This window comes from Melospiza georgiana, chromosome 2 (assembly GCF_028018845.1).
Source record: "Melospiza georgiana isolate bMelGeo1 chromosome 2, bMelGeo1.pri, whole genome shotgun sequence".
NCBI lineage: Eukaryota > Metazoa > Chordata > Aves > Passeriformes > Passerellidae > Melospiza > Melospiza georgiana.
Genome location: NC_080431.1, coordinates 74,565,239 through 74,592,706, shown reverse-complemented (window position 1 = coordinate 74,592,706; position 27,468 = coordinate 74,565,239). Strand labels below are relative to the sequence as shown.

Below are 27,468 nucleotides of genomic sequence, written 5' to 3'. Positions count from 1 at the left end.
TTGGTACCTGTTTATACAACACTTGATGCAAAGGATTGTGTTCTGCTGTTGGGAGCTGCAGTTGCTGCAGGCATAAAAATAACCAGCACTATTGATTATAATAATCATATTAATGTTTCTGGGGTTCTTGGAGAAGAATAGGGAATATATTTTTCATCCCAGTTGATATTCTCTTCTTAATTAAAACATTTATTAATGTCTAGGTTTGGATGCTAACTTTTAATGAGCACACTGTAACTAAAAATCCCTCATAAATATGTAAAGCACGTTGCGTTACTCCAAATGTGTCTAGAAGTATAAAAGTAATATTTTTTTAATGGCAGTACTAAAATATAATGTGCTTATAAATCTGTTTATATGAAAAATATGCAGAAACTAATAAACCATCCAAAGCATTATGATTTCTGAAATTTAGGCCTGTCACCTATGAAGGCACCAATTCCATGAAATTGTGATATGATATCTATTTATCACAAACTACAGGTGTATCACTCATTCTAATAAAATTATTGAAAATACAAAAAATGAGAATGCAATATCCTGAAATATATAGCAGTGCATGTATTTCCCATATATCAGACTTCTGTATTTCAATGTGAAGGTGTATTTCACCATAGTTGTAAGTAGGTCACTTTTTCTTTTTTTTTTTTTTCAGAATTCATAGAATTAGCATTTCAGGTAGTGTCAGTAAGAGAATCATTCCTATCTGGAGGCTGTAAACAAGAGAAATTATTCCTGAGGGTGTAAAAACATTTGAGATTTTATATTTATTGAACTGATGCATCTTTACATCTCTAATTTTTATTAACAACTTTACACAAGGATGAAGCATGTGAATTTCTGTGGTATTTTTAGTGACTGTAATGATCCTTGATAAAACCTGTCCTACAGTACTATCACTGTTATATATAATTCATCTGATAATCCTTTATCTAGCAGTGAAAAAGAAAAATGCTTTAAAAGATTGCATAAGCATTTCAACAACTTTCTAGCCTAAATATATGTAAAACTGCTGAATTACATAAAGTATTTAACTGATATATGAATTATAAGCTCTTTCCTCAAGACTGAGAAAAGCATGAATTTAGCTGATAAATGCTGTATTACCTTTGGGATTCATGCATTCAGTTTACAGGAGTTTCCTAGTAGCTCCATAAGAATTGTATTTCAAGGCTGGACCATATAAGAAAATAAGGAAAAAGTGATTGCACATGAAGTTAAAATATCTCAGTGATGATCTCTAGAAGAGTAATGTTATTTTGCTTAGTTAGAGCCATACAGGATATTTGTCCAGCAGCTAAAATGACTTAGATGAATTAGGAGATCCCTCTCATCAGACAAACCAGCAAACAATACCCACCAATCCCCCCTGGCCAAAAAACCCTAACAAGCCAAATAAAACCCCAAACCTTAAAACCCTGGAGGGGTCACATGGCAAAGAAGATGGCTGTGCCTTAAATGGCATAAAAATAGTTCAAGCAGGTTATGTTTGGTCTTATGTGCTGGAACAACCTGGAAAGAGTTTGTTGTAATGGGAGTGTCTTCTGCTGATCATTCTGATCCGGGTTGGGTGGGAGCTTCTCTGAAGATGAAAAACATTCATTAGGAAGAAGAAGCAGCTTGTGCATAAATTAAACCTATTTTCTGCTCTTGCCTTGTTAGTACTGAAGTCTCTAAGCACCTAATGGCCTTTCCCTTTCTGGACCCCAATTTTACATATGTACACACACACACACACACACACACACACACGTGTGTATATATATATATGTAGAATTAAAATGAAAAAGATCAGGCAATTTGATTAATTAATGTTTATACATTTCTTTCAAGATGAAAAGAGCTCTATATGTGGCATGCATTATTAATTGATAATAATATTTGTACAGAGATTGAAGTTGATATTGGTGACATCATTAGTGTGCATAAATGAGCTTTTTTCTTAGTTTAATACGTTTGTTAATTGGCTTTGCAAATTTGCAGTTTTGGTCTGCAAGTTCTTTAAAAGATTCAACTTTGACAGCTGGCAATGAGTAAATGAATATGTTATTAATATATAAAACAGAAGATACTAGGTGTGAACATCATCATGGTTCTGGTTTACCTTGGGGGAACTGCATCAGATTTCCAGTATGTCAATATAGAAAGAAAATCATAGAAATTTAGGTGGAACAGCAGCACGTCTCTAGCCGTATTCAATCCAGGAACTTGGAGGGGGAAGGGAGTAGAATAGAAAATCCACTCCTCAGAGTGGTTAAAAGATGTCTCCATTGTTTCCAGAACTAAATGAAGAAACTTAGATGGAGTTTGTGGTCATTTTTATGAAAGAGTTCAGATTTGTTCCCAGGAAGGACTTTCATCTGGCATAAATATACATTGCCTTGAATAATAAGCTTTGTGATTGCATCTTTTTTTTCTCATCCATCATATCATTGAGTTTAAGCTTTGTAGTTTCTCCTGTGATCCACCTCCTTGGCATCAATTTTGAAAATTGCCAGACTTTGCAAATGCCAGGTGGTATGTGATGCATTGACCAGCTCCATCTGGAGTATTTACTTTCTTTTTCTCGCATTTATACTTTTAAGATTGATACATACAGATGTCTTCCATGCGTTCACATCCATTTCTGGAATTGTGTTTTATGATTGTTGTGCACACTTTATGGCCCTTGGATATTTTCAGGACATCAGTTTTTTAATGGGCAGCCTGGGGATTTGACAGCAACATAACCCAGGAATTTCTCTTTCTATTTGAAAGCATGAAGTCATTTCCAAGAGGAAATGTATCTATCCCTATCAACCACTGCTGACTAGTAAATCTAGTTAATGCAAATATGTAGGCTGATTGGGTGGGACTGGAGGCACGATTAATTTTTGCTATGTTTGCATGTTACCTGTTTTGTTGACCTTTCACAGGCTAAATGGCCCATAAATGGATCTACTGCTAGAAAATAACCACTTATTACCAAGATGCAGTGGTGAGACAATTGCTTGTATGAAGGGCGGGTGGAGAGGTGAGTGTCCGCATCTTTAGAAGAAAGTAGATGCCATGGAGCAGTTCCTGCTTTGACCTGGAAGTGTTTGACTAATGTACTTACATACTGATACAAGTTGAGCTTGAATGGAGATCTGAGCCATTGAGTCGAAGATGTCCCTGTTTTTTGCAAGGACAAGGTGGCCTTTAAAAATCCCTTCCAAGGCAAACTACTCTGGAGTGACTGCATCGGTGAACAAAGGAAGGGTAGTCATTTATCTGGACATTGATGTGGTCCCCCACAACATCCTTCTCTTAAACTGGAGAAAGATGGGTTTGATGAGTGGACTGTTAGATTGATAAGAGAGTGGTTGGGTGGTCACATCCAGAGGGTAGTGGTCAATGGGCCAGAGTCCTGATGGACATCACTGATAATGCCTCTCAGGGGTTCTTACTGAGACCAGTGTTATTTAATGCTATTAATCTTGTTTAATGTTTCTTTCATGAATGACATACATGGAAGAATTGAGCGCAGCCTCTGCAAATTTGCAGATGACACCAAGCTGAGTGGTGCTGTTGACACACCTGATGGATGGGATGCCATCCAGAGGGACCTGGACAAGCTTGTGAAGTGGGTCCATGAGAATTTAATGAGATGCAAGTTTCTGTATCTGGGTTGGGCAACCTCTGGGATCAATCCAGGGGATGAACAGATCAGACCAGAAAAGGAAAAGCATGAGGAAAGGCTAAGAGAATTAGTTTTTTTCAGCCTGGAAAAAAAAAAAAAAAGGCTATGCAGCCTTCTAGGAGCTGAAGGAAGCCTGCAAGAAAGCTGGCAGAGGGACTTTTTACAAGAGCTTGCCTTCACGGGACAAGGGACAAGGGCTTCAAATTGAAAGCGGGTAAATTTAGTCTAGATGTTAGGAAAAAATTCTTTACACTGGGCTTGAGGGTGATGAGGCACTGGAACAAGTTGCTGAGAAATGTTGTCAATCCCCTCAAGTACTTACAGCCAGATTGGAGAGAGCTCTGAGAAACCTGGTCTAGTAGAAGGTATCCCTGTCCTTGGAAGGGGGTTTGGAACCAGGTGATCTTTGGGGTCCCTTCCAACCCAAGTCATTCTGTGATTCTATGATTCTATCACATGCAGTAGCTGAGAGAGCCTTGCTGCAGCCTGGGATACAAGGGAGCTTGGATTTTAACATTCTGTCAACCAGTGAGACATCAGTATTTGATGTCCCAAGTGATAATCATGAGGGACATGATCAAAGATGTCTTCTATTCCCTCCTGGAGGACTCAGGACTCATTTCTTGTTTTTAAAAGTTGTTGTTTTTTCCCCTAATATATCTACATAACACTCAAATATCCAAGGATCTGATTTTTCTCCTATGTGTATTAACAGAGATTAATTTATGAATATTTTAGGTCAGAGAATTGTGTTCCCACCCATGGGTATGTGCTTATGTTTAGGATAACTTAGTGATGCATTTTCAGGATAAAGATTTTAGTTTTGCTATATGAGGTTTAGTTTTGTTCTATCTGCTCTTTTGTTCCAGAAACTGGAACAGAAACTGGAACTGGTCTAGAATTTTTAAAAACATATTACAAATATTGTAGGTGAAAATGAATGCAATTTATAGAATGGTGAACATAAGGACAGCAGGGCAAAAGGAGATCTCTTTGTAGTCAGGATGAGAACGAGAGGCACTACTGCCATTCCCACCCTCCCATTCTGCTTCCTATGCAAACTCAATAGATGTAGTTCATTACCACAGGTAGTTTAATCCACATTTATTTGCCTTATTCATCTCTAATTGCTTCCTGTCCCATCTTCTCTGCTCCTGTTCTCATTGAATATGTTTGGTATTTTTCCTCTTCTTTACAGACTTACTCCTACCTTCTCTCCTGTGCTGTCTCACCCACCTTTCTTAAGAGATAAAAGGTTTTTTGAATTAATATAGTTTAACAGTCAAAAAAAGAAGTTAAAATGTGTAGATTATAATGACACATTTTTATTCAGTGTTTTATTGTATATTCCTAAGAGCTAAAGTATTGTGGAAGGTCTGCATTGCCTATGAATATTCACTGGGCAAATAACCCCATGGATTCTGCCAATTTGCTTTTCACTTTCATGTTTGTTTTCCAGTTATTCTAGCAAACATATTTACTAGCAGGAATCCCTAAGAAATACAGCAGGTTTTTGAAGGTTGTTAGGTTTCCCACTAGGGAGCTGATCCTAGGAGTTAGGCCTACTCTGCCTATAAACAAAGTGATACTCAGTCAGAATTAACTGCTGTAGCTGAAAGGTGAAATTGTAAGGATTCAAAATAAACTGCTGCTGACTCTTCACAGGTTAAACAAATATCAGCAGAAAACAATCACTGTGTGACTGGTGTAGAACAAATAATTTGTAGAAGCATGTAAGCAACACTTGCCCAGTTTCATTAAAAGAGATAATTAATCAAAGTGATTTGCTACCAAATTGCTACCTATGCATGACATATTTGAATTCACTGCTACTCTTTTGGTAAGAAGCTCATGAAGACATGGCACTGCTTGAAAGAGGTTGTGTGTGCAAGTGTAAACCTTGGGAAAGTTTTTGAAGGACTTGAGATTTGTCAGAGATTCAAATCTAGTGTTCTTATCACTGATCTCTTGTTCCATCTACCATGTCAGACCAAGGAGCTGAGATTAATAATGATGTTACAGTATTTGTCATATGTGACCTATTCTGTGTTTTGCTTCTGTCTCACTACAAAAATGACGGGAAAAACCTAGTTGTAACAGTGGTATTCTTTTGAGGACTAAAGAGTGCCTAATCATTTTACAGGTGTATTAATAGTTATGGGATTGTGCACATGTGCATTGTAGCCTATTTAAACACTTGATTACACAGCAGAAACAGTTTGTCCAGTCTAATACCCTTCTGTGCTGCGTGTTGCCTTGGCTGGTTGGAGACCCCCAGGGAGAATGTCATCTTGGGAAGGAGGGAGCTCTGCCTATACTGAATTTACTTATTGTCACTTTCTGCCTCTGGTATGGGACATGTTAGGGCTGAAATGAGCTGCAGAGATCAGAACTATTTCATTTCAGTTTCTGAAAGAATCTTTTCTGACAGTGTGCTGGACAGCAGGGAGGCACAGTTCTGCATGTAGATTGCAGTCAAGGATATGTTTGCTGTAGGCTCATTTATCCTCTTGGGAAGTAAAAAGTTAACCTGTGGGCAACACCATGCTGTTCTAACTAATTCCAGTATCTCAGCTGGCTTATTTAGAGCTGGAACAGATACCAGTGCTCCCCTCTGCAGGCTGCAATATCAATGTATGCTGGAGTGTGGAGTCTGAGGATCATTTTGGCAGAAGCATAATTCACTTTCTAATATTTCTGTGAAATCAGACTGCTGGGTCACAGCAAATGTGAAGGCATGTGTGAGACCGGGAGTAAGGCTGGATACTTCAAATGAGAAAATAGGTTTGCTGTTGTTTGCTCTGGGTCCTGCACAGAACCTGAGTGTAGTGAGGTGGCTGGGAATCTGCTCCCCAGACCTGTGAGCCTCTGCCACATGAAGGAGTGGGAAACAGGGCAGCTAGGTCGTATGGAGCAAGAAGTGCTGCTTTTCTGGGAACTGATTGTGGAACACATTTGCTCATCTCCATACCATCAAGTGGCGAAGGGGCTTAATGTGGGTGCTGCAGGGTGGGTGTCTCACTGTGTTCTCTCTGGGCCTGTGGGAAGAGAATGGCAGTCCCATCAGCCTGAAGGGTAAGCAAGTGTTAGTTTCCCTTGCCTCAGGGAATAAATACTAGCCAAAAGAAGAGAGAAGGATGAATAGAGGAAGGTATGTTAAGGGTTGGGGGAAAACCAAACCACTGTGATATTTGTATTTCTGCAGTGATTATGACTTAGAACCACAGAAACTGATTTCTTTATTTCTTCGCTGTCTGAGGGAAGATTTGCCTTGCAGTTTTATTGTGGATAAATTCACCACGTGAATTACCTTTCCCATGCAGTTTTAGAACCACAGTAATCTTACAGCAGATTGGTGGATATTGCTTTCAAAAAGTGTGTTATATTGGACACCTGGGTCAAACCTGCTCTTTTTATTGCTCATAACCCCAAAACATAATTAGTACGTATCTAGCTTACATATCTAGCTTTGAGAGAGGTCAGTTGATTCTGAATACTGATCTGGTATTTAAATCAAAGCTACAATCATTGGAATTACTATCATATTAGCTTTTGAAATTGAAGTGATCCCTTTTAATCTCCCTATTACCATTTGCTGCCCTGTTCTAGCACGATGATTTCCTTATCATATTTTATTTATTTAGATTTCTTATGTATTAATTGATTTATACAACATTTATTCCAGCTATACCTGGAAGCTGTTGCTAGGTGTATGGCTTCTCTTTTCTGTGAACGATTCAGCCTGGCTTCTGGGAACTGTCAGGAGAAAGTTTATAGCAAAAGCCATCCAGGATGAAGTTTCTTTTGCATTGCAGGGTGGAGCCATTGAAGCTATGTGTTCCCTTGCATCACAGAGAACTGACAGAGTAGTTACACTGAACAGCACACCCAAGGCTGCTTGACAGAGGGGTTACAGTGCCTGGAATGACACTGTACCCTGACCTCTTTTTTTTGAGCCCAGCCTTGTAAATCCTAACATATTGAGACCATTGGCTATCTTATCATGGTAGCCAATATGTTCTTGCAATATCCAGGACAATTTTGCCTATAGGCATAGATAAATTCAGCAAATCGCAAAGATGGTGCAAATGCAATTTTTTCCTTTCCTCCCACATTACACAGGGCAAAATACAAGAAAAATGGAGGTTTTTCAAGTTGCTTGAAAAATGAGTCCCTCAGTGAAGTTCTCTGAGGGACTCATTGAAGCCATGCACTTAGAGGTAACTGGAGTTCTTCACACATGTAATATCACTAGTAACTAGCTCCTAGGCAATCCTGTTGAGTACTTTGAAATCAGAATTGAAAATTTAAATTTCAAGGATAGGTGTGTAACCCAACAAAATTCATTTATTCCTTGCATTTATTCAGTTTTTTCTAATTTATTCTTAGAGTGCATTAAGCACTCTAAGATACTCTGGGTGATCATATTTCAAATCTACTGAAGTTTCCAAATGTTTGTCACAAGCAATACGAAAGAGATTGCATTGCAGAAATCTGGTCTGAAATCTACTGAAACGTATTTAGTTGGCATGAGCCTGACTAATACTGTTAAATGGCATTGAAAAACTGCTGTGCATACATTAATTCCAGACAATGTGCACATTATCTTAAAAAACTCCCAGTTCCAGAAAAGAAGATTACATGAAAGATTATTCAGCACCAAGATGAACTGTGGTGCTTTTCCTGCTTTTGCCGTGCAAAGTCAACTAACGCTGGGAAGATATGTATGTGTCCTGAATTAGTATAGGCCCAGGTGGATGGGAGCATCTACACAATGAACAGATCCCAGACATTTAGTGGGATGTCTGGGATGCTGTTTTAATGAAGGGGTTTGAGCATTTCTAGCTTTCAGGAGATAAGAGATGCCTACAGCTGTTGGAGCAGACAAGTTTGAATTACCTTTTTGAAGGTTATTTTTTTTCACCTAGCAGCTATTGGGTTCCTGACCTGATGCCATGACTGGTTCAGACTTTTCTGGTTCATGGAGAGCCTTCATTGTTAAGGCTTTTAAAGAGAGAATGATAGGCCTAAAGTTCTCCCAAATAGCTCTCCTTGCATATGGTTAATTGTTATGGTCTCTGGTTAATGCTTAGAGTTTAATTTAGTGTCTAATATCCTTCTAGTCAAGTCTGGTGCAGGATTGCCTATGACATTCCTCATGGCTTTCCACTCTTTTGTCAGGCAGTTGCTGAGCTCTGCCCTCTGACAGTTCATCACAGTGTTGGCTATCAGGTTTCCCCCACACAGATTCATTTATTTTCTGGTCTTTCCACTTGCTTTGTCTATAAATCATGGCTATTTCTTCTCAAGGTTAGGCTATTTTGGCCTCTGGACTGAATGTTGAGAGGTGACTAAGCTCTTGCATTACTGATGGAAAGGAGTTCCTTCATTCCTGCATCCATTTTTGCACCTATCTGGGAGGAAAGCAAGGGGATTGATCACATTTTCAGGGAGCGTATGTAGAGATGGATGCAGTTTTGATTAACCTTCCCTGCACACATAAAGAACCTTTTTCCTTCACATTCATACACCAAACAGATGGTTTGATATGTGAAGTCAATTGGCTTAATTTCTATAGAAGGGTTTTAATTTATTCAAATCTTGTTTAATTAACTGATAACATTTTTTGGATTGCAATTTTTTAACTTAATAATACAGTTGTGTGTGACTTATATCATACCAGTAAATACTTCCTATCATGGTTCCCTCAGTTGCCTTCAACCTAATTCCAGTGCTGAACTTGGGCTCTCTCTTGGTTAAATTTTTGACATCTGCTTAAGAGGAGAGACAGTGGTAAGTTCTGCCTACCATAACTAAATTTATTTTCCCTTGTAAGTAATGGGAAACTATTATAAAAAGTCTATCCACTCTGCATCATGCTATATAGCCCTTCTCTGAAAATGGTGTTGAGTTGTCCAAGGTGTCCCAAGTGAATGATCCGAACACAAGGATCTCAGGTGAAAAATGGAATCATTTCTGGTGCTGCACCAGTACTGTCATGCTAACAGCAGTGTTCACTTCATCTAGATTTTATGCTTCTTAGAGATAATTAGACAGAGGTCAAAGAAGGATTTAGTTAGGGTCTAAGTTGTTGTATCCCTATACATGAGCTTCAAGATGGTTTTAGGTTGGACATAATTACCAGTTTATTAGAATACATGCTTTAAATATGTGTCAAAGATGAAAATAATGTCTAGACTGAATTAGGAGAAATAATTTAATTTAGTCATCCAAAGGCTTTCACACTTCAGGAGAACCTGCAGAACTGTTAGACTGGGTGATTCTGAGACTTTAGATTTTAGGTGTCAGGTGATATCCCAAATTAAATGAGATTAGGTAGACTTGATTTAGCATTGCTTTTATTATGGTTGTACTCATAGCATCTGATAATCCCATAGTGTTAAAAAACTGACTCATGCTCATGAGCTAATCTTCATTTTTATGATGCTGAGATGTTGTAGGTTGAGCATCTTTATCACACCGGTGTGTACCTATGGCAAAGCAGGGAGTTTCACCAAGTCTTAAGAGCCAAGAGCTGTTGCCCAAACCAGTCACCTTCGGGCCTGAAAAGGGCAGTAAGGAACTACTGCTCTACTGAGTTTTTCATATGCAGCTACTCTTCTTCTTAGAATTAAAGAGTATTTCTTTACCAGTTTCTTTCTGTGTCCTATTTTTGCAGCTGGACCTTTTCACAGGTTACCTACATATCTCTGAATTATGTACCAGGCATAAAACTGTCAGAGGCTTCTTCAGAAAATTTGGCTGGAGGGCATAAACTCCCTTCCTCTTTCATGCCTTTCACTGGTTTTCTGTAGGGATTGTAGAGTAGCTGAAACTAATGTAGTAAAATGCTATATGTAAGATAATATAGTAAAACAAGAAGTATGGCAGTGAAAGATTCTTCTTATAGGCAAGCTGAAGACTCTGGAGGCTGTTCTGGGTGCTGCATAGCTACCTTTAATGCCTGTGGCTCAGTGGAATGTAAAACCACATACCAAGAAAATATTAGCACAATAATTTGCAGGTTATTTGGACAGAGACATCAGTATGTTTATGATGTAATCTAATGGGAAGTCCAAAAAAATATTCATAAATGGCATCTCATTGACTTTGGTATTTTACTAAGAATATAGCAGTGCTGGAAGCTTGATTTTTTTTTTCCCTAGAAATATGGGGTGCCAACCCAGAGATGTCTTCAATATGTTCTGAGAGGGTTGTGAAAAATATCGAGTTCCATTCTTAAAATCAAGCATGCTGCTTGTGATAGAGGAAGGTACAAATATATGCATTCACATAGGGCAAAATACTTTGAGAAATGGTCTGGGTGCTAGAGCACAAAGCTGCACACTGTGGGTGGTATAACTCCAAGATTCAGTGAGCATGGAGGTGTGTTTGCTCAGATTAGGGAAATCAAATATTCCAAATCAATCTCTAGAAATTACTTGAAAATATTAACCTCTCTTATACTTGTCATTCAAAGTTTTGCAGACCAAAGTGTGTCCTTACTAAAAGGTAATATGCAGCTGCAAAGCAACAGCAAAGACTGAGAATTGTAAAAAAAACACTGACATTTTGAGAGTTATTACTGGGAATGATACTATAAATACAAGATTGCAGATGAAAATTTGAGGGGCACGCCTATTTACCACGCCTAGTAAACTGAAGGAGAGGTCCTGAGAGTTCTGGCTTTCAGTCTGGGCTCTGACTGCTACCAGTTTGCCTTCTACTGTAGAATAACATTGTAATTTGCAATATTTGCTGTGCAATAATGTAATAGTCAATAAACAGATCTGTCTTGTAGCAGCAGAAGCCAGGAAATGGAAAGGAAATGGTGATCTCTTTTGGTCTCCAATGTTTCCCAGCTCTATTTAAGCACAAAAAAGGTTTTATCTGTTTAAGATGTGTAGAGCAGTATGTAGGCAGAAGCTGCTTTATGCAGGAAATTCTATTTTCATTCTTATTTTACCAATTAGCATTGAGTTCTGTGTTAATTACCTAAAAAAATTTCAGAGATGATGGTAGATATAGGAGATCTATGTTAATAGGAACATGTTGCCATAGACACAACTGTTCAATATGACACTGGGACGCTGCTGCGTGAAGAAACCCACTGAAGCTGCATTTCACAATGCACTGAAATTATGCAGTTGTGAAAAAATAATTATAATCCTTTCACTGAAATACCATGATGTTGATTCTAAAATATTCAACAAGCTATTTCAGTGCAGAGGGCTGTCAAATGACAGAGAAAGCTAATGCATCAGAAGTACTGATACGTTTAGAAGTTTTTGTTCTTTCAGGTGGCCAACATTTTTGAGCATTGCACAGCTTCATTGTGGGTTTTAACAGCTTCACTTGTAGTTTGGGAATTTCTACATCTCTCAAAATCCCATCTCATTAATTGGCGTGAAATGCCACTATTTATAGAAAGCAGGAAAGAGCAGAGAAAAATGGAAAGCAGAAGTATAAAATGACAGTTTTCTGTTACAGGCAGTAACAACTGTGGAGTTGACAGTGTTTTCAGATTGTTCCAGTCTTGTGCTTTTTTTGTGCGTGTGAATTAGAAGATACATCTGCATGTGGTCTAGAAGAACTTGGCCATCATCTAGCCCAACTTCCTAGCTAGGAATTTACTGAAATCAGCAGACTGCAATTGTTTGTGCATTTAGCATACTTTGTGGTTTGCTTTGTTTTTCCAGAGCACCATATACAGCAGCAGTAATTAATTAGCACATTTCTGATGAGAATTTAATGAGATATATTCTTTTTACAAAGGTAAACTTGTGAATGCACATACACTCTATGTCAACCATTATTATATAATTCTCATTACCTTATTGAATCACAGCTTTTGTGAAGGACCAGGCGTCATCAAAGGTGGGGAGATGAGCTACATTCTTGTACTAGTTTGGTGGAGGATGGAAAAAAGCCCTTCCTATGGTGTATGCTTATTTTATTGACTACACTTATTTCTTTCTCTTCAGACTCAGATTTTATAAATAAAAAAAAACAACATAGCAGTATTCCATTGCTCCAGCTTACAAAAGGTTAACCCAATTACATTCTTCTCTTTTGTAGACATGAATCACCTCTCACAACAAATGCTCCTCTCCTCCTTTCTTGGGAATATCTTCTTAAAGTCCAGTTTGACTCGTCTTACTGAGTCAGTAACAACTCTCAGTAGCCTTGCTTTGGTTCTGATTGACAAGCACAAGCTGAAAGGTCCCTTCCTTATTGTGCCCACACAATATTTCTATCATCTATATCAGGACTCCCAGACTTTCTCAGCAATCCCTCACTCTTTATATACTTTCCATCATTTTTGCAATGTTTATAGGAGTAAACTTCATGTAGGAGTTTCCCAAATCATAACATTTGTATTTAAGTTACCCAATAACTGCAAATGTATATGAGGTTGTTCAGATGAGAGTATTGTGTTCAGAGTGCTCTTTGACGATTGCATGAGTCTCTTGCACTGCATTCAATGTTCCAGTCATTGAAACTGAACAAGTGTTCACAAACACTTCCTAAAGCATATTTCAATATGTGAACTCCAGTTTGAGTGTGATGATGAAAGGGGGACAGAGAAAGATACTTTCAGACTCTATTACTGTGCTTTTGTAGAACAGCTATAGTAGAACTGATAATCTGCCAAAAGAAGAAAAGGGAGCATCAACTCTTTATAACAGGTTTACACACAAACTCATTGTTGTGGATGTGCATTAAATGTATTTTATACCTTAAAGAACATCAGTGAAATTCCTTGAAGTTAATAAGAAGGTTGGTTTTAGTGTTGGCTTTAGTAGATGCAGACTTTCATTCAGCATATATCATACTTTAGTCTGATTTTATTTATTCTTTGTGCCAGATTCTCATATTTTATAGGACTGTAGATATTTATGACCCTGTTGAAATGAAAAAGGTTACTTATATTATGATTGACAGGAGACTCTGGCTTTGTTTTATAAGAGATTTGATGTTATTTTTAGTTAATGTGTGAAATGGGACATGCTTCTTTGGGTCAAGAGGGCTGCAATTTCTAAAACTGTTTAAATAAAGTATTAAGAGAATATAAAATGTTGCTCTTGGATAAATAAGGTTCTAGTGAATTGGTATTCTGCTGTCAGCATGCATGTCTCATTCAGTCTTGTCCTCCATGCAAGAGATACTGACCCTGTGTACTACTCTGAGATTAATTTTGCATATAGAAGTATTAAGAAAATGTTTATAGACAGCCCCATAGCCAGAAAGATTGGAAGAGATTTTTAGCTTTTATAAATAGTTACAGAGGAAGCAGTGCTAAAGTCAGCTTCTTTATGAAATATCATCAGATTATGGCAGTAATTTACATTTTACAAGATATTTCACTGAAGACATTCTCTGAGTTTATCTGATTTCCACTGCATGTGACTCAAGGGAGTATTGAAGTGAGAAGAGGAGATGCTTAGAAGAAATGTGCAAAGCATGGTATTTTAAAAGGAGACTTCTAACTACTTAGAAATAATAGAACTTCTTAAATAATATCAGCAAAAAAGAGTTCTTTAACTGCTGTGAAATAATAGAAGTACTTAGATACTAGCAGTATAAAAAGTTTCTATTCAGATGTAAATTTGTTGAATATATTTTTGTGTCTCTTAAGGACATTTAAAAATTATGTGTTTGTGTGCCAAATTCTCCACAACTGTAGGGGCTAAAAAGAATCATTTCCAGAAAGAAATAACCATACTTTGACCACAACATTTGAGAGATTCCCTTGGACCTAGAAAAGGAAAACATGACAATAATTGTTTGGTCTGTACATGTGGAACATCCTTACACCATCAAAAATAAAAAAACCCAAAAAACTTCTTTATCATGATGCCATTAATTACAGCTCCAAAAGAAATGGGATTTAACTGCTGAGATTTGTCTTCTCAAGAGCAGTTTTCAGGAGTACCATGTGAAATTCTCAATCCCCTCTGCAGCTTTCTTATAGGCCCCATTTATGTACTGAGAGACTTCAGTAAGGTCTGGAACTTTTTCTTCTCCTTGCTGAAGAACCCCAACTCTCTCAGCTGTTTTTCATAGGAGAGGTGCTCCAGCCCTCCAAATGGCCTCCTCTGGACATACTTCATCAGGTCCTTATCCTTCTAATGCTGGGCCCCAGAGCTGGATGCAGCGCTCAGGGTGGGGTCTCAGGAGAGCAGTGTAGGTAGGGGCAAAATCACGTCCCTCAATCTGCTTGCTGGTCATGCTTCTCATGCAGCTCAGAATAGGGTTGGCTTTCTCGGCTGTAGGTGCACATTGTGGCTCCTGTTAATTTATTTATCCACTAGTGTTCCCAAGTCCTCCTCTGCAGGGCTTCTCTCAATTTATTAATCCCTAATACTGGTGATTGCCTCGACCTAGGTGTAACATCTTGCACTTGGCTTTGTTGAGCTTCATGAGATTTCCATTGGACAATTCTTCAAGCCTGTCAATGTCCCACTTTATGGCATCCCTTCCCTCTAGCATATCCATTGTACCATTTAGGTTGATGTTATGTGCAGATTTTCATTGTCACACTGGTTAGGTCATTAATAAAGATACTGACCTGTGCTGGTGCCAGCATGGGCTCCTGCAGAATACCACTTGGTAATGATCTTGATTTGGACATTGAGCCATTGACTGCAGCTGGACATCCAGCAGATTCCTTATCCATCAAATAGACCATCCATCAAATCATATCTCTCTAACTGAGACAAAGATGTGTGTGGGACCCTGTCAAAGACCTGGTTGAAGTCAAGATAAATTATATCAGTTTCTCTTTCCTTATCCAGCAGGACAGTCACTCTATCACTTCATTGTAGAAGGCCAACAGATAATTTAGGGGTGATTTATGCATTCTGAAGCTGTGTTGGCTGTCTGGAATCACCTTCTTGCCATTCATATGCCTTGACATAACTCCCAAGTATCTTCCATTGTCTTACCAAACACAGAGGTGAGGCTGACTGGCTGGTACTTCCTATGATCCTCCTTTCTATTCATTTTGAAAATTGGTGTGATATTTCCCTTTTTCCAGTCACTGGGTACTTTCAGTGCTGTGACTATTTCCAGTCACTGTGTCCTTTCATTGCTGTGACTTTTCAAATATGATGCAGAGTGGCCTATCAACCACACCTTCCAGTTTTCTCAGGACCATGGGATTCATCTCACTGATTCCCATGAACATCTGTACGTACAGCTGAAAATATTTTGACTTGATGAATGAAAGAGGAGCTGAAGTAAGGAATTAAATAATTGGTGAAACTCTACAGGAAAAGTCCCAATCAGTCATGGGAAGGGTTTGTGCTGAGTTTAATTTTGCTGCTAGTATGTTTTTAATGTATTTACAGTTTGGATAGTACCAGAAGAAAAAGTATCTAGGTCACAAGATACCTTTATATGTTGGGAGTAACAGGTTCCAGAGGACGTACAATGTAACATTCATCACCATTTTACTGATTTTCACAGAGACAGGTTGCTCAAAAAGGTTTTTTTCTCCTTCATGTTTATAATATACTTATTTGGAATATTTTCTTTTTTTAAAGAAAAAAAATTGCTATATTTAGCACATTATTAGAGTAATTAGACCTGTTCTAACCTATTCTTTACTGAGCCTAATAGTTTGCTTTTAACACATAAGGCTTCTAGAAACATCTTGATTCATCACTTAAAATCAGTAAAACGCAGAAAATTGCACTAATTGCCTTGTAAATAGTTTCCCTTATTAATTATCCTTTGCTTTCAAATGCTATGCAGACTTGAAATTACTTTTCAAGAACCAGCTAAATTGAAACATATTTTTAAAAAAAGGTGGTTATCTTACTGAAAAGATTTATAGTTGAAATATAGATTTATATTTGTTAATATATTAAGCTAATAACTGTTATCAGTGGAATGAAGAGGAATAGTTAGACCATGACCAAAGAATATCCATCCATGTATTCTGTAGTGTAAATTCAAACATTTCACTTCTTTAATGAAAATACTGTCTACATTTAAAAGAAAACCAACAAAAAACTCAAAAAAACCCCTAAACATGTGTTTTCATGGAAACTTGACTTGTTCCCAGTACTACAAAATGTATCATATTTATTAATCTAACTATAGGTTCCCTTTAAAGAATTTCCTCAGCTAAAGACACAGTACAAAAAATAAAATACTAAATGCTTTGACACACACAGGTCTTTATCAAGTACAATTCAACATCCAGTTGTTGTTATACAATTAACATTGAGAGATTTAATTTAAATTATTTTTTTTCTTACAAAAAAATCCACCGCAATTTCCTCAGTGAAATTGCTGGAGGTTTATTTTTAAGTACTGTAATAAATGCAATTGAACTTTGGAAGTTCATTCCTTCTTCATTCATGCTGTTACCATGGAAATGTGGATTTTATGCTTAAATGAATAAGCTTAGTTCATAAATTATAGTTCAAAAATTATAAAAGTAAAATGTTAATTCATAATTGGGGAGTGATGGAAATCATGACAAGATAGGTATCATTTTCCCCAAGTTTCATTTTTCCCCAAGTTTTTCAAACAATCATGGTAAATTATTTTTTTGTGCACAAAACAAGCATAGGCTTCTAATCATCTAAAGGCTTCTAATATTTTAAGCTTTTTGTCTTGTTGAGTTGGTGGTGTTTAGTCTGGAGAAAAGGAGGCTGAGAAGGAACCTTATCTCTCTCTCCAACTAGCTGAAAGGCAGTTGTAGTGTGGTGGGGTCAGTCTCTTCTTCCTGGTAACAAATGACAGGACCAAAGGTAAAGGCCTCAAGCAGTACCATGGGATTTTTAGCTTTGATAATAGGGAAAATTTCTTCACTGAAAGGGTTTTCAAGCATTGGATGTGGTGGAATCTCCATCCCTCAAAGTGTTCAAAATGTGGTGGATGTGGCACTCTAAGAACGTGGTTTAGTGGTGGACATGGTGGTGGTGCTATGTTGATGGTTGGACTTGATTATTTTAGAGGTCTTTTCCAACCTTAGCAATTCTATGTTTCTGTGATTTCCAGATTAATAATAAAGACCAACTGAAGCACTAATTGCATTCTGTTCATGAGAGACTTTGAAGCTGGACAACCATTTGCCAAGAGCACTGTGTGTGGTTAATCTTTCTGCAGCAAGAAAAACAGCCTTAGATAATCTCCTAAGGTTCCAGATTGCCATGGCCTTTAATATGACTGTGAATGGAAATGCCTTTTGTGAGGAGTTATCATGGGAATTCAGGTCAAGGAGAAAGTCAGGTTTTCTCTCACAGTCACAAAATGAAACACATATTGTGGAGACACATTATCACAGTAATCAATTTGAGTGAAATCCAGGAAACTCAACTGAGGATCCTCAGAGTTGAAAAAGTCTTTGCAGCCTGGGTGTCTCAATTGAGGCGTTAAAGGGGTTATGTCATCTCAATCAGCTGTATAGGATGAGGTGTAAAATAAACTTGATCCATGGATTACAGGTACAGGATTGGAAAAATGAGGCATTGAGTAAATCAAGATGAAGCTTAATCTAATTCTTTCTTTCTGAACCTCTGTTCCTTTTTTCTCATTATTTTGTTTTAAAGTCATCAGAAACAATGAGGAAACCTGTCCTGACAAATTTACAGTCATAGAAAAGACTCACAGGATGAGGCCATTCTTCACTAATTTTTTACTTATCATTTGACTTTTTTTATTTATTCTTTAAATTTGCTTATTATAAATGGCCTTATGACTGAAATTACAAAATACAAACTAGAAAGCCTGGTTTATGAAATATGTATAAATTTTAATATTGGAAGGAATTATTTTATAAGTAAATTATATGGTTTTGTTTTATATGTGATCAAAACCTTCATCAATGCAACCACATAAGACAGAAAACAGTGACCTGGGCCTTTTAGAGGAAAAGTATTAAATGCTAAAAAGCCATGCAAATGTATTAAGAAGATTGTGCAGGAAAAAGGGAACAGAAAGTTTACAGGGAAAACTGTGGCTTAACTTAAATCAGCCCTGGGCAAGGTCTTTGGTGTTTACTGGTCTGGAAGTGAGGAAGAATTTTTGACACAGCAACTTATGCATCAGAATGCCAGGATATCAGAGAGCTATTTACAGTACTGGAGATGAGAGTTTGTAAATAATCTGTTCAGTCTTTTTCTTTCTCTTTATGAAAACTTTAAGATATTCTGAGTTCAATCTGCTGATGTAGTTCCTCTGTCTGTTATGTTTTACTAGGCTTTGGTGCAGTACACAGCCTAAGAAAGATTTCTTTCCAACTGGGGCTTTGTTCCACATTCTCCTTTCTGCAGTTGTTTCCAGATTGCCCCACAGATTCCATCCACTGTTTCTAGTCAATAATTTCTATCTGGAAACTGTAGTCCATATCAACAATTCCTTCAATATCCCACCCCTCAATGTGGATATCACTGTAAGGAACTTCTTGCAGATGTGGAAAATAACATTTTTATATGACATAGAAATGGGTGAAAGAGAAAAATCATTTCAATTTAGAGCTCCTGTGCTGAAATCAGAGTTATTTAGGCAATGCAGGACTAGGATGCTATATAGATTGTATCACTGGAGTGTGCAAGGACAGGAAGTGATGGAGCATGACTGTAGCCAGAGTGCCACGACTGCACAAGCCAGTACCTCCTGTGAAAAGAGGGAGAATTACACCCCTGGCTACTCAATGCCAGTGACGCAGATTGTCAGTGTTGATAATTATAAGCATTGCTTGGGCTACAAATAGCCGTGCAAACCTCCACCATTATGCCCAATTTCCTGCAGACATCCACTCTTCCATCTTTTGGAGGACAGGAATGTCATTTTTCCCTCCGTCCACTCAGGAAGCAATGCACCCTCTTCTTTAGACCTTTCCCCCCCTCTAATTTCTCTAATTTTATCTTTATTTCATAGCTAATACTTGCTTTCTTTGTGGTCATCCAGGGTGATCACAAAATCTGCCTCATTGCATTTTTTAAGACCAACTTAAAATATTTAACCACATATGTGCTGCTTAAGTGAAGTGGGACACACCTAAGCGACATTGCACTGTCATAAAGCAAATCCTGGAGAGTGTTGGTTTCTTTACTGCATTTTTAGTCTATTTTTTTGTTGGTACTCTCTTTTAAAATACCACCCTTTCCATCATGCCTGGAAAAAACAAACAACCCAAACTTGAAAACGCTTAGGTGTCCGAGGATGAAAAATGTTATTCCACAGTATGGTTCCAGTGTTACCCCAGAGAAGTGGTGGATGCTCCATCCTTGTCACTGTTCATGGCTAGGGTGAGATGGGGCTCTGGGCAACCTGGTCTAGTGGGTGGCATCCCTGCCCTGGCAGGGAGTTGGATCTAGATGGTCTTTAAGATCTCTTCCAACTCAAGCCATTCTGTGATTCTGTGGTTCTCTCAGCTCTGTGCTAGTGTGGTGCCATGGCACTGTGGTGGTCCTTGAGCACAACTTCAGGACACAACAGCCACAGGGCATTCCCACTACTGGTACTGCTACTATTACTGCTACTAGCTCCTGAGCTCTTCTTCTGGGCAGTGATGGATGCTGCAAAGGGCTGTGCCCTCCTCGCTGCTCTGAAGCAGATTGGCCTCAGGCCCTCCTGAGGTCAAAGTCTTCCAAGGCAGCATGTTCCCTCTGCTCTCTTTGAACCTCTGCAGACAACCAGGGTTTCCTTCCAAGCGCTCCCTTCTGCCCTTCTGAAGGCACAGGAGCAAAGAGTAACAATAGAATTTCACAGCTCACGATAGTGGCTCCAGTTTCTGTTAGCTAAGAATATTCAGGTCACCAGGTGTGTGTCTTTTTAAAGAGGGTCTGTGGTATGGCTCCTTTGGACTACTGTCTCTCTACTGGCTTTATTCTTAACCTTTTTATTTTTTCTTTTTAATGGAATAACTTCTTTCATCTCTAGGGTTTTTCCCTATTGTCACCTGTTTAAAGAGGCCCTGAGTGCTTCAAATATGTAGGTGTTTTTGGCATGTCTGGATGACTCAGCCAGAGCTTCTTCCCCACTCATTTTTAATGACTCTGTATCTTTAACTGTAAATATCACCAACATGTGATGCTTTTGAGTAGCTGTTAAGTCATCATAAAACACTCTATGTCCTTGATGACAATGTTTTCTTTAACAATTAGGCTGCTGTGATAAGAAAAGTCTTGGCAGAGGTGAAAAAGCCCTGCAGGGATCTGCTTGTGTAGATTACCTGAAGTAGCCCCTGAGAAATGTTTTGGGTTAGTCTGCTAGCAAAGTAAAACTTTGTTGGCTTCTACAGAGGTCTCAGCTGTCTGGCAGATTCTCGCATGCCCCACAGTTATTACAGGAGGCAACTACCATATGCATGAGGGTCTCTTTTTCCCCTCTCAGTATTATGAGGGTCAGTCTGTAATTTTCTAGGTAATTTTTCCTCTTAGATGCTCAGGAGCTATGGGAATTTTTTCTGAGTGAAGACTTTGGGACTGCATTACTTCTTTTTTTTCTTAAATGTGTCTGAAGATTTATGTCCAGGTAATTGCTCAGAAATTGTATCATTATGCAGCCTTGCTTTCTTTTAGTGAGATGTTCCCCATGTTGGGTTTGTTTGCCTAAACCCAAAACCATTAACTTCTTTAGGACTGAGAAAAAGAAAGTTTTTTTCAAAGACTGCTGACTGAAACCTTGTGCAATTCCTTTGGCAGAAAGAAAGCTTGAATTTGATTTTCATATGCAGTTACATGCTTGCCTGAACCTTGCCTCACTTCTCAGGACTGTGCATCTTTTCATCTCTGCTTTTTTGAATTGCATTTCTCTGTGGATCAGAATTCCCCAAGATCTATGATTTTTTTTTTCAATTCCTAAGGTACCTAATTTTAATTTTTAGTGTACTGTACTGCAAAATAAACCATGATTCCTTTAACTTTCTATTCACTTGAAGAATGACAAAAAATATGTCAATTAATTCTCCCATGCTTTTGCTGAGCACCACATTACTATGTTTTAGCTTATTTCATGGATATTGCTGTAGCCAAAGTCTGAACCACCATAAGTTTGGGATACTCCAGCTTTTTGAACTATGACATCTAGACCTCAGTTTCATTATTAACAAAGATCTCAGAATTAGATTTAAAACCAGGTTTCATCTCTTTTGTTGTGGAAGTTGTTGGTGCCAAAGAAGGCTGTGATTACTAATTACTTAATTTGTATGACAGATGGAGCTGGGGATCAAATTAAGTATCTGTCTTGGGCTACGTTACAGAGCAATATCTAGCTTTAAACACGACTGCCTTTTTCGTTCCTAAAAAAAGGCACAAACAATGACAAGCTAAAAATAGCTGTTCTCTTGGAGTTGACGACAGTTTCTGAGAGCTTGTCTTTAGGAAGATGTTGGAAAAAACCTTGCTGTCTTTTCCCCTCCCCCTTACTCTTCTTTAAATGCACACCCTTCTGTTTAAGCTTGTTCACCCCATTGCACACAGAAAGATACCCACTGATTTGGTTAGGACTTCAGTGTTCCTGAAGATTTCCAAGGGGGTTTACATAAAACATTTAAAGAAATATAGAAGTCACTGCAGATATTTCTATTAGGTTAAGCTTATCCTACGCAAATTGCTCTGTGCTGATAGAGAAGGAGGTAGTAAAGCCTCTTTCACTCTTTGCCTCCCACAGTATCTGCTGCAGTGGGAAAAAAAAAAAAAAAAGCCTCTCTTCTGGTTTTATTCCCGGAGATTACTTCATAATTCAGTACTGATAGCAGTGGTTTCCGGTGCTGTAAACAGAGTTGAGTCTTTGACTCTGTGTCCCTGCAGCCCAGTAAACAATCAGTTAATTCGCAGCATCCCAGCGGTTGACAGGAGTGAGAGAAGTGGTTTGATTTTATTTTTGTGCTTGTGAATTAAAGCTTTGCCTTCTGGCTAGGTTCTGAGTTCCCTCGTTCTGGAAGACATTGGAGCATTTTGAATTCAGAATATGTAGTTACAAATGTGAGGGCACAGACTTCTTCCAGGATTTTTCTGCTTTCATTTTAATTTTTATTTGTGTTTCTAATCCGAAGCAAGCAAGAGAACAGTTCGAAAGCAATGTCCAGTGCCTGAGCTGGGAGCACAATGCAGTTCAGGATATTTAGAGCTAGTCCGCTGCATTTTTATTAAATGAGAGAGAAGGAGTAGGTGGGACTTTTTATTTAAAAATAGATTAGCACAGGGAACTGAACTTGCATTTGAGGAAACGTTAATAAGCCAGCCAGCCATTGTCCTTAATCAGAGACTGTATTTGTAAGTAGAACATGTTGAATCTGTCATGATTGATGACGTTGTCTTTGTTAAAAGGGATGCTGCATCTTTAACAAGAGCAGACAGAAGCAGTGCAGAATCTACAGTAAATTTGAGACTTGGAAGAGAAACCTTTCCTCATTTTTCTGTGTATAACATTTGTAAAATACTGAATAGGAGAACATCAAAGCCAGGGGGAAATATAAGTAACTCACTGCGTATGTTTTAATTCCTCACCTTTCCCTCCTGACTGAGTTCCCCCTCCTTTTTCCCCCCTGAATTTAAAATGCTGGAAGAAAAATCAACTGCGGTCCAAGTTTCAGATGCTGAATTCTCTGCTAATTGAAATTACTGGGCATATTTCTATATATAGTTGCTGAAGAGATATGTAGCTTTCACTCAGTGCCTTCAAGACATGTCTTTTTGTAGTCAGAAAAACAGAGATCAATGCATTTTCAAACTGACAGAGGGAACGGATGCTCCTTAGTAGCACATGCTCGGGATCGTGTGTGTACCGTTTGTGCAGAGCAGAGACGCTGAATACTGGTCCATATGCTCCTTGTTTACTGCAATGTTTTTTGCATGTTACTGTGCACTCCGGACTAATGTGAAGGTAAGAGGGGACGAGACAACAATTTGGCAGGAATGTACATGTAGAACCAGCTGCAGAAAATGTCTACCTTGTGTTGCTGAGTACTTTGGAATTGCTGGCTGAATAGGCATATTATTACAGGTGGTTGTGGAGGCTTTGTTTTATCGTTGTCTGTGTGGCTAAAGCATAGAAGCATGTTTGAATTTTGCAGTTTAGCGACCTTCAGCTTTTAACTGCTTGCAGTTCAGGTTCTGGGCTTTTTATGGTCTGATAAACATGTTTTGCTACTGTCCAGGTAGGCCAGAGACAAGATGCCAAGGGCTGTTTGTGCAAGGCTACATAGCTTTATACAGGATAAGAATTCCTATAGTCGGTTCCCCATGCATCCTCCCAGGAATGCTGCTTGCATGCTTTCTTGTTGATTACTTGTCTGAAAGCCGGGAGTGCTGCTGCTGCTCTCCGGGTTGCTTTTTGTGCCGATTTGTTTCTAACTGAACCAAAATGCATAAAAACAAATTATAAGCAATGTCCTAAGAAATAAAGAAAGGATTATTACTGCAAAATGCTACAGGAAAATGCCAGGTGGCTGCACCGGTCTCACAGTAACTATTAAGCAGGATTTGTCACTAATGTCAACATTTGCTTGCTCTGTTAATTAGAGTCAGAACTTCAATATAAGTTGCTGGATATATTACCTTCTCTGCAAGCAGGACAATATTAGCAGACAGGTTCACTGGCATTGAATCGAGCTCTCAGCCAAGCTGTGGGCCAGCTGTGGGAATCCAGTTGCATAATTTAAATGAATTACAGTCCTTAGCCAACATATTGGGGAGGCACTTCTGGCATTCTGGCTTTTTCAAGTTCGAATAAGTGTATCTGTCTGGGAAGGAAAGCACTGGCCGTGACGGATAATAATAATTAGAGCAGTTTTACCTGCAGAAGTAATTGCAAAGGATTTTTTTTTCTTTCAAACTGCTTTAGCATGCCTCTGAATTAAAGTGAGTTTTCTGTATTTGCACTTGGTTTGATAATATTGAACTTCATATTTATTTATTAGGTCAAAATATTTGTTTTCATTTAATTAAAAAAGTATTTTGCATTAAAAGTTTGCATTCTAAGAGCTTGCACCTATGTTTTTGCTCAAAGTCTGTACTGTTGCTTGCTGTAATAAATTGCTAACCTTTCACATTTTGTTACTTTTTAATTAACTTCTGCAATTATGAACCACTTCTAAGGAGGAATTCTTTAAATCTGTGGATAACAAGCCAAAAATAGAAGTTAAAACCTTTAATGCCATTCTGTCTTCTTAAATACATACATTATCCTCTCCTTATGCTTTCCTATAATGTTTTTGTCAAGTTAGTAAATTTTATCTGTTTTATATGCCCTGTGATCTGTGTAGTAAATTGTCAGTATAGAAATGTTTTGAGACTAACCATTCTTTGTTGCTCATTTTGTCCCTCAGCCTGCAGTACTGTACTGAAGATCTTCTGTAAAAGGGGGGTTGTTGTTGAGATGTAATTTCTCAGTTTAAATAAGAATAGGTACAGGGGAAATTTCAATGACTTTTTTTTAGTGTAATTTCCATGAGATACCTTGTCAATAAGTACCTCAGGAACTGTTAGAAGTCTCATGGGTTTAACTTTTGAAATATCTTTGTTTCCATTCATAGACAGAAGGAAAAAGTGAGAGGTTTGTACCAGTACAAGACTGACTATTGTTTGGACAAGATAGTTTTAATTTGTTGGAACTTCTTCAACTGTTGAGTATTTCTGAAACAATTGTTTATTATACAGAATATGCTATTTACATTATATTATTCGGAGGATGTTACCTCCAGATGTTTTACTTTCAGTAAACTCATCCACTTTCAATGTATACTTTGATCATCTACTTTCCAAGCTCTACATTAGGCTGCAATACTGTAATAAAGCAGCACAAAGTTTGCCAATCCCCCCAGGAACTGCTCAAGTGCGGCAGCACCACTTATGCCTTCAGTTATTCCTGTTTTCTTTTTCTGACATTGAAGTTTGCTTAATAAATAGGAGCTCATTGAAAGGAGCCTGGTCATTGTACAATATGTTACATAGTGTTTATGAAGAACTCTGTTGCTTTTAACTTGGTTGGCACTAACATAACCCACAGCTCTATGGGTGGCCAAAATAAATTAAAAACATTATAAAACATCTGTTTTGCGTTTTACATTTTCCCCCTTTATGGGTGGAAAAATCCTAGTGGTGCTCAAATATTTTAGTCTTTAAGTCATAAGATAGAATAAAACTATAAGTACAGGCTGTAACAGGAAATAGATTTGCTTGGCCTGGAAAATGAAAAAGGAAAGCAATTGAGTCTGTTTCTGATGGCAGCTGTACGTTATGGCTTTAGAGAAAGCAGATTTTTCAAGTTCAAGGTAGGACTCTCACTTCTTGATTGCCAGTCTGTAGGAGACTGCCCATGTGAACTAGGGTTGCATGTGCAGGCCTATCAAAAGAGAGGTCTACTCCATGCATTCTTAATCAAAGTCTATTTTTACAGCTGACTAAAGAACAGTACTGACTTTGAACATGTACCTGCCTATGTGGATGCTTCTTTTTTCCTGCCTGAGATCCAGGTAAAATAGGCAAAAAGACGTCTGAGAAGTTATGAGCAAAATATCTTTGTCTATCAGAGTTTCTCTGGACCTACATTTTGAATTATTAAAAAAAAAAAGGAAAAATAGCTATTGTTTGCTATTGTCTGTTTACCACATACCGTGTTAGTAGATCTCTTCCTTGCTCTCTCATGTATGCACAATTTTGTACCTCAGTGGAAGAAACCAAAAATGAGCAGAGAAGTCAGGGAATTAAAATCTAAAAGTGGTTCCTCCCAAATCAGAAGTGTTCTTGTGGAAATGTGCAGTGTGCCTGAAAAAGTGAACTCTTGCTATATGCAGTAGTTAAATCTGTATTTTCAGCATGAGTAAATCTTGGGCTAACTATGGCAGGGGGCTGCCTGGTGTCAAGTGTTTGTTGTTTTAATTGTGTCCACTGTGTATCGAAAATACTTTATTCATATGCAAGAGATTTTTAGAGGTTGCCATTAAAACCTTTCTGTTCTTGGTTCAGGCAAGTATTTTAAATTCCCTCAGTATTAGCAATATTTCTTGCAAAACTATGGCTAATACTGCAAATATTTAGGCTCCATAGTCTCACCTCAGCTTTAAAAACTTTTATGGATTGTGTCTGGCTGTTCTTAAAAGTTTGTAGGAGTTTCGCCTTCCCCTGGCCTTGATGAACTCTCTGTGTAGTTCTGACAGATTTTTCTGTGAATCTGGGCTGCTATTTCTGGCTGACAGTTTGAGGGTCTTACTGAAGGCACAGCTGGTGCTTCTGGGAATTTGGGTAGCAGAGCTGAAGTCTTCCAATTGTACTTTAGCACAGAACTAGATGTGAGTGTTGGGCGCTCTCACCTTGAAACATCTTCTCAGCAGCAGTCAGCACTGGCTCTGGGGTCGTCAGAGCTTCATGTAAAGAATGTTGTGAATTCAGAACCAGACTCTTTTGAAGTGCCAAAGGCTTCCCAGGAGGTTCAGAGTTACTTCAGCAGGAGTTTAAGGCTGTCTTCATGTTACTAGGCACGCTTGGCACCTCACAGAACTGAGCTCCTGCCTGAACGCTGGGTTAACTAAGAGCTTTGTTTGGTTATGGCTGCTAACTGTGGGCTACCTGTGTTATCTAAAACTATGTAGCTAAAAGACTTTGCCTGTGTCAAACAGCTACCATGATGTAATTTGTGACTGAAATGTTGTCCTATACTTTGTCAATTTTGAGGATCTCAGATGATGGAGAGGACCTGTTTGGGTAGGAATGGAGCATGGGCCCGTGCAGAGTGTTGGGAGCTGGAATCCTTTAATCGCTTTACCTTTCTGTGTTCATCCTCTTTTTTCACATGCATTGCAAAAATAGAAATAATTATTTTAACCTAGAAGCTTCCAATTGCAA

General features: G+C 38.2%; 1 protein-coding gene across 9 annotated transcripts in view; it reads left to right on the top strand.

The window, feature by feature from the left end:
* The window catches only part of DLG2 (discs large MAGUK scaffold protein 2), a 983,427-nt gene that overhangs the window by 235,409 nt on the left and 720,550 nt on the right, over positions 1-27,468 (top strand). Inside the window, exon 1 of one of the 9 annotated variants that reach the window (XM_058044771.1) lies at positions 22,698-23,509. The exons of 7 other annotated variants lie outside the window; for them this stretch is intronic. In XM_058044771.1, the coding sequence (XP_057900754.1) occupies positions 23,390-23,509 (120 nt within the window). In that variant the 5' untranslated portion in view covers positions 22,698-23,389. Of the gene's footprint in view, positions 1-22,697; positions 23,510-27,468 lie in introns of those variants that run through there. One more of the 9 variants, XM_058044794.1, reaches the window with a different exon arrangement.